Source organism: Corvus moneduloides, chromosome 9, assembly GCF_009650955.1.
Source record: "Corvus moneduloides isolate bCorMon1 chromosome 9, bCorMon1.pri, whole genome shotgun sequence".
NCBI classification, from domain to species: Eukaryota; Metazoa; Chordata; class Aves; order Passeriformes; family Corvidae; genus Corvus; species Corvus moneduloides.
In genome coordinates this window covers 18,432,013-18,440,243 of record NC_045484.1, presented here as the reverse complement: position 1 = coordinate 18,440,243, position 8,231 = coordinate 18,432,013, and the positions used below count along the sequence as shown (strand labels likewise).

The 8,231-nt window shown below is 38.2% G+C and overlaps 1 protein-coding gene across 6 annotated transcripts in view; it reads left to right on the top strand.

The window, feature by feature from the left end:
• PRKACB (protein kinase cAMP-activated catalytic subunit beta) overlaps nt 1-7,011 on the top strand; it is a 68,283-nt gene extending 61,272 nt beyond the window's left edge. For 5 of the 6 annotated variants that reach the window (XM_032117526.1, XM_032117525.1, XM_032117523.1 and 2 more), the window contains one exon: nt 3,631-7,011. In XM_032117526.1, the coding sequence (XP_031973417.1) occupies nt 3,631-3,756 (126 nt within the window). In that variant the 3' untranslated portion in view covers nt 3,757-7,011. Of the gene's footprint in view, nt 1-5; nt 26-3,630 lie in introns of those variants that run through there. The other variant, XM_032117524.1, reaches the window with a different exon arrangement.
• The last annotated feature ends 1,220 nt before the right edge of the window (nt 7,012-8,231 follow it).

The window sequence follows — 8,231 nt, the reverse complement described above, 5'->3', positions numbered from 1 at the left end:
TAGAGGTTGAAGTAAAATTTCTAATTGTTGTACTTATTTTTTATTTCCTAGATCTGTGACTCGAAATTGAGAAAGGGTGAAAGTAGTTTAATCTTTTAAAACTCCAAAGCATATGTATTGATTGAGTTATGTTTGTTTCTTTTGGGTATTTTATCCTGGACCTCTGTGTACATTCACGTTCTCTTTAACACACATATTGTGTGTTAGTCTATTTCTGGATTATCTCAGGATGAGGCATCTCCTGCCTCTCTCACTTTTTATTTAAACCCTGCTATAGTGGCATCTATAAATACTCCTCCACAGCAGAGATGAATTTGTTTTCCTTTCCAGCCAGCTCTTAGCACTCAGACTGTGCTTCAGTGTGGAGAAGCTCAAGCCAAAGCTAGAGCCTTTCTTTTTTCTCCTAAAGCAACCTGCTCCCTCCTTGTTCTTGCTTTGTCTTGATACTGTAAAAAAAAGCTAGAGATAAATGATAATATTAAAAGAAATTGGTTTGAATTTGAAATGCTAACAGTCTTGACTATAGAGGCATGAACTTGCTGCTGTAACAGCAGTATTTTAAGGGCCAAACCTAAATACCAACAATAGTTTATAAAAAGAAACTGGTTGTTTGGCTACACAAACTGACAGTACAGTTGTTGAATTATTCATTAAAGTATTAATTACGAGAAGACAGGGTACAATTAACGCATCCTGTATTCCTTGCATTAAATATAGATATTTTTAAGAAAATATTCCCTATTGTAGAATTCTAATTATCTGTTCTTCGCTTTCTTAATGCCTCTTTGCAAGGCAGATTTATATGCCCTGAGTTTCATTTGCCAGTATGCTGTTTGGGAACACCCAGGTCCCATAATATTAAAGCAGGTGTTTTAATACTGTGCTAAACATTCTTAGCATTCCTAATGTACTGCTATAGTGAAATACTTTCACAGAAATAAGAAATATTTTTATATGTTAACACGTAGTACAGTCAGAATAGCTATTACTAGATTTAAAGGGTTGTGAAAACTGATGCCAAATAAGTTTGAAGCTTCTAATTATAAAGAATAAATACTCTAATACTGAGGGTCTGAAACAACAGCATGGATTGTAATATCATTCAAGTAGTCATAGAAATACAGCAATAAACTTTCGGTTCATACTAGTTTTTCACAGTGGCTGTTACCACAACATGTATTCTCCTGAACGAACTTAGTGTTCCTTGGCAGCTAATGTCATGTGAATGATTTTTTTTTTTTTTTTTTAATGCTACGGTCATAAGTAAACCAGTCAATTACTTAATATTTCGGATAGAGAATCACAAAATACGCTGAGTTTGAAGGGACCCACAAGAATCATCCAATCCAACTCTGACTCTGCGCAGGATACCCTAGGAGTCACACCATGTGCCTGAGAGCATTGTCCAAAGGCTTCTTGAACCTGTCAGGCTGTGCTCACTGCCCTGGGGAGCTGTTCCAGTGCCCAGCCACCCTCTGGGTGAAGAAGCTTTTCCTGATGTGCGGTCTAAACCTCCCCTGACTCTTCAGGCCATTCCCTCGGGTCCTGTCACTGTCACCACAGGGCAGAGATCAGTACCTGCCTCCCGTTTTCCCCTCCTCAGGAAGCTGGAACTGCAGTGAGGTCTCCCTTCAGTCTCCTCCAAGCTGAACAGACCCAGTGCCCTCAGCTGCTCCTCACACGGCTTCTCCTCAAGGCCCTTCACCACCTTTCTTGCCCTCCTTTGGACACTGCAATAGTTTCATGTCTTTGTTACCTTGTGGCACCCAAAACCACCCCCAGGACACGCGGTGAGGCAGCCCCAGTGCAGAGCAGAGCAGGACAATCCCTCCCTTGCCCGGCTGGCGATGCTGAGCCTGATGTCCCCAGGACACGGTTGGCCCTGATGGCTGCCAGGGCACTGCTGACCCAACTTGCCATCAACCAGGACCCCCAGGTTTGTTCCACAGCACTGCTCTCCAGCCTCTTGTCTCACAGTCTGTCCATACATCCAGCATAGCCTCATCCCAGGTGCAGAATTTGGCACTTGCTGATTGCCCAATTCTCGAGTTTGTCAGGGTCTCTCTGCAGGGCCTCCCTGCCCTCCACGGAGTCAACAGCTCCTCCCAGTTTTTTATTGTCTATGAACTTACTTAGTATCCCTTCCATTCCTGCATCCAAATCATTTATGGGGATGCTCAAGAGCACAGGGCCAAGGATTGAGCACTGCAGAACCCCACTAGTGACAGGTCGCCAGTCTTATGTCACCCCATTCACTGTAACCTTTTGTGGCCCACCTGTGAGCCAGTTGCTCACCCATTGCATGATATACAATCAAATCTTCCTTTCTTTGTGTGTTTCCATATTTATTAACACACTGCCTGATAAGATGATTGTACTTAGGGCCAAACAGGTATTTCCACTATAAACCAGTGTTACCTCCTGCAATCTCTTTGGAGATTCCATAGTGAAGATAATAGGGAAAGGTCTGACATGTCTCATTTGAAAGTGTTCTAAAGTTCAAGCAGTAAATGAGGTATTTTCTGTGCTCTGATTTTTGTTGTAAGAGAGTGACTGAAAGTCAGTTTAAGAAAACAGAGAGAATTCAGATAATGGTCAATGTGTGGCTTTGTAGGCTAGGTATGTACACAGACTGTGTGCTCACTCAGGCTATACCGCTAAAATGCGTATATTGTTTCAGGAACAAAAGGATACACACATGGCAATTGCACTCATGAATGCACAAGTTACTGTTTCTTCTTGGCGGTGTATAATGTTATTGCCCACAGTCAGTGGAGTTTAATTTGTGTTAGTCTGTGCTGTACCTCTTTAATTTACTGATCTACACACATGACACACCCCCCCACCATCAGCAATCTACCTGGTTGCACAATGAGGTGTGATCCTCTGCCTCAGCTTGAGCTGGAGCTGTGCCTGTCCTGCTTCATTGTCGCCCCACCATTCTACCTCTGGCATACTTATTCCTTGGGATGTTTGGGAGAGAGATACTTGTCAGATTACTTTGTGTTTCCAGGTTTAAATTTGCATCACCTGCACAATTTTGTTGTAATTTTGCTTAGCTTATGGCACTGTTTTTGAGTGACTCCTTCAAGTCATTGCTTGTGTCTCATTGTGGCCTAGTTTGGAGAAGGCTTTCAGTTCTCACCTAGTTAGGTCCTAGGAGGAACTTCATAAGATATGCAGAACAAATTCTTTTACACTTGCATTAGGTTAGTTTTTATTTGGAAATAGAAGATCATTATTAAGTAGGAAGGAGAGTGTTCCAAACTTCCCTAAGGCTTTTGTGTAGTGGTAGCGGCAATCAGTGTTCTCCATGTCCTGTGCTAATGAGCTGGAAGGAGCAGGATGGCCTCTGCAAGGAGAGAACTAATCTTTGTTTGGAAGTGGAAGTCATTTTTAATGATGCCTGTCAGCAAGAGATTAGTCTTTATCAATTTAGATTCACACATCTAGGCCTGTACCTTCTTAGGTTGGTTTTATGAGCCACAGCTTAAACCTGTAATACCTGATTTCTTGGCAGGATTTGAAAAGTTAATGGGAGTATTGCTGTGCTCATCATTACAATGCTAAATCTACTGGTATTAGGCCAGTAACATTTCATGTGCCTTTTTGTGTCTCCCACCAATACAGGTAGAAGCTCCATTCATACCAAAGTGCAGAGGTCCTGGAGATACCAGCAACTTTGATGACTATGAAGAAGAAGATATTCGTGCGTCTCTAACAGAAAAATGTGCAAAAGAATTTGCTGATTTTTAGTAGGAGTAAGAGGACAAGATGACATCAGGGCTCACATTGGGATCTTTGCACTCTGTTAACAGATGAGGTGGAGCTGAGACCATCATATGTCAAAACAGTTACCTAGTTACTTCATTCCACAAAGCTGACTGAGGTCTTTATTGCCATCTTCCATGTGTGCAGTTTGCACCAACCCTTCTAACTAGGCACAATTAAGCAAGCACTGTTTGTGCAGTAACACAGAATAATAGACCACTTTCCTACTTAACTTTGGTTTCTGTCGTTCTTTGTTTCTGTGTATTGTTCATTTTCCCCCTTTGAAATGAAGTAGTTTTTTACCCAAGAATGCTCCATTTTATTTTGAATAATGTATTATTTGTGTGAGTGAAATGGAAGGTGTTGCGGCTAGTGTGATTTAGACTGAAGTGAAAGATAAATGTTGCTTCTAGTCTGTGCCAGCCAATAATTCATGTCTGTCTTGTGTCTGATGCTACAATTTATAATAATTTTTTAGTAGCTCAGACTAAACCTAGCCAACATTTTTAGCATTTTTGAAGGTAGTATTTATCGCCATATAAATGTCTGCTAAATTAACTTAAAAACATTTTTTCCTGGAGGCTGACCAAAATTCAGTAGAATCAATTGGATGGCTTAAGTAGGGGACAGTAGCTAGACCCCGTGCCTTGGTTTTCTACATCCCTGCAGTTTTCGTCACTGCCTCCTTCCTTTGTATTTCCCACCTAGGCAGTAGGCAAATTGCCATAACCAGACTGTACCATGGAAAGCTTACAGTCTCATGAGAGGGAGTAATTCCATCTGGTCTGGATTTTGGACCATATTAAACCAAGTCAACTTACCAGCATTTCAGTTGACAGGTATGAAATGGCTTGTTTAAGATCAAGAACCCTAAACTCTTAAAGGAAGTTTTGGTCAGTACTGTAGAGAATTCATTTTGATTCACCTTTTCTTTTTTTTTTTTTTCCTAATTTTTAAAAAGTAGCCAATGTTTGGGCTCCCAAAGTATTCCTTGCTTCAAGCCTTTTTTGATTAAAAAAGGCATCCATTAGAATAAAAACCACCATGCCACAAAAAGCAAAATGCGCTCTGCCATTAGCTATGAAAAACAAATGGTTTAGCAAATGCAAAATAATGTTCTAGATGCATCGCTGGATGAACACGGTTATTTTTTGTTAGCTGTTAAGAATAAGAGGTTATTGCCAAGTTTTTATTCTGGTATACTATATTAGTAAACTGAGGATGGAGTACTGCTACAATCATTTTCTTTTTAATTACAGCACTTCATTCAAGAAGAAAAGAGATCAAGTTTAAAAACTGCAACAGCTGAGTTTATTTTAGTTGCGTTGTGTCTTCATTTCTAACCTACTTTCTTTCAATCAATCAGAATGTATGGTCACACAGATACAAGTATTTGGGTTTAATTATGTTTTGTATACTCTCACCAACTGACTTAAAAGGTATTGCTACCATGTGCTAGCTTTGGGCACTTTTACACATTTATTTCAATGTTAATAATCAGCGGCTCAGCACTTTTTTCGGGGTTGCTTTTAAACTTATTCATAGTAGTTTTATTTGTACACTTGGTTCTGGCTGTCTCAGTGACCTGTCTTAAAACAGCACATCTAAAAGTTTAAACTAGACTCATGTTTTATGACAAATTTACATGCATACAAGGATGATTCTTTTTTTTAAAAAATGAGCTATATTGATATATAGCCATTGGATTTCTTTGAATGCCAGTGCAAATAAACAGCTGGCATTCCTTCCTTTTAATCTGTACGACACTCCTAAAAGAAAAGCCTTTGTAGACATTTTACAAAAGAGTATGAAACATACCACCGATGTTCTGTATGTTTAGGTTGTTGAGCATTTTTGCACAACGTCATTAGGAGGCTGACACTGAATGCAGTCTTTGTCCACCCATATTTACATACATGCAAGAAAAGTATAAGATACTTTGCTGTAGCAAATTTTATGTAACAAAGATATATCGTCACATTAATAAATTTAAAGAAATCCTTTGTATGAAAATGTTAAAATCTTTTGTATTTCATTTAGACCAAGGACATGCTGCTGTATGCTAGCTGTATGCGATAAATTCTACAGTAACTTTGTTGTCGTTTATGAACTTTAAAAGATTTTAATAAATGTTGGAGATCACAATTTGATTCTGTTATGATTTTAATTTTTAATCATTACATTTATAGTTCTAGGAAGGTTCAGAGATTTTTCTGTTCTGTAAAATACTGTAATCATTCATCTTGCGTGTACAATAAGACAGAAGTCTAGGAAATTGGTTCTGACATGTCTGTCTGATATCCAGATTAAATTCTACACGAGCGTAAGTGGAAAAGTCATCATAATGCCATGATATTATGCTATTTTTTAATTTTATGAAAATCCTGTTAGAAAGTAAAACACTTTTCCAATATGGCATAATAGACTTCAGTATGGAAATGAGATTCTATTTTGGAAAAGGAGGGGAAGTGTGCAATTTCCAAGGCATTAGTGAGTACATTTGACAATGTGAGTATTATACAACCCTCTCATTTAAACACAGTCATGAAATATAACTACAGAATATTATGTTACCTGTATTTAATTTGAAAAATCCTTTTCACAATATGGAAAAATTGTATATCTATGACAGTAGAAGCTTGTTAATTTTACACATTTGAGGAATTAAGTGTTGAACTATATGGTATATTTTAATTGTACTCTAGTTGTATGTAACTTTCATTTCCAACATAAAGGATTGTATCTCATTAAGTAAATTGCTTTTTTTATTATCTTGTCAGTTGCATTAAAACCCTTATTTTTAAATCCTTTAAAGTATTTTACTAATTTTTGCAAATAATTAGATGTTTTTAAGTGCTGCAATAGTGTGCAATAGTAAACATTTATATACAGAAGTGCAAATTAAATTATGTACAACACTTGTGCTGCTCTTTGTGAATCAGAATGTTGTATTATGACAGTTGTTGCACCTCCCCACACGTGAGCAGGGTTTGAGAGCAAGAGGAAAAGGTTGTGAAACGTATGAGTTGAGACGCATTAAGCTTTACACTAAACCTTTACACTAGGGTGTCTGGAGAAGGTGGTGTGGAGAACATTAAAGGCACTGTGAGAAGTCTTGAACTTCTCAGACAATCAAAAGCAAGCAAGGTGATCATTAGCTTCAGTATTGTTTGTCTTCATATTATTTTCATTCAGACTCGATGCTTTTTATTAAAGATAATTGCCTGTTTTTAAACTGTCTGCAGATCCCGCTGTACAAACTTTGTGCTGTGTCTCATTGTGCTGTGAAAAACTGATAGAAGTAAAGACTGTTCATGGTCTTGGCTTTGTCTGTCTTGAGGCTTTTTCTGCAAGTGGTGTTCAGAGAGGCTTCCGGTGCCTGCTCTGTAATGCAGCTCCTCCTCTTCCCGCTGTCTGAGCCGAGCTGTGGCCTCTGTGCTTCTGCTGCTGTACGCCTGCGACTGCAGTGTTGTGTTCTTGGTTTCCTGGTACTACTGCTACATTACATTTTAAAGACCTTTGTACTTTTTCTAAAGCTGAGCTAAAAAACCTGTGAAAATACTGTCTTCTGCTTTTACTACAGCTCCTAAACAAACACAGCATGCTGAGCCACAGATTTGAAGGTGTCATTAAAATCTGTTCTTCTGATTTGCTGCATAAGGAGGATTTATCCCAGATCAGAATTGAAGAACCATTCCATTAGAAACTGGTAAACAATTCTGTTCTCCAACTTAGGTGTATATAGCTGATCTGGATGTGTTTAATGATATTTAAAAAAAAAAAAAAAAAAAAAAAAAAAAGAGTTTGACCACCACAGTTTTACAAGTGTGGGTCTTGCATACATTTTAAAAATGTTTTTATTGGAAGGCTTGAGGTATTGAATTATTTAAGGTCTCTGACAGAAAAGGTAAAATACGAGCACCTAACATCAGGCTGGGCAGTAAAAGGGTTAGAGCTCCACAAGGATGTTTAAATGCCTTATAGATAGTAAATGTTTGTCATCTTACATAGGGATTATGTGAAGCATTGGAATTTTTTGAAGTATAAGATGGGTACCTAGAGGCAGGACAGGATCTCAAGATATCTTCCCTTTCTAATTTCTGAATTTGATGACAAATAAAAGTATGAATTCAATCGGAGATCTAGTCACATTTTTACCTTTTTTTGTTGTTATTGTGGTTTGGATTTGGGGAGGGGTATCATATGACAAGAAGGGATGCCTGAAGGAAACTTGCAGATATTGAAAATGTATTTTATTCTTATAATTGACTACTACAAAAAGTAGTCCCTCAGTGGGATAAAAACAGCTTGAGGTTTCTATGAAATCATTGGGATCAGTTCCCAACAGTGTTTTCAAGGTAAAAATTCCTTTAGAATCCTTACAGCTTCATTGTGCTGTTCCTTCCCTTAGAGGGTCAAGTACAAATGTCTTTGCAAAAACGTATTTCTAAGAATTGTGT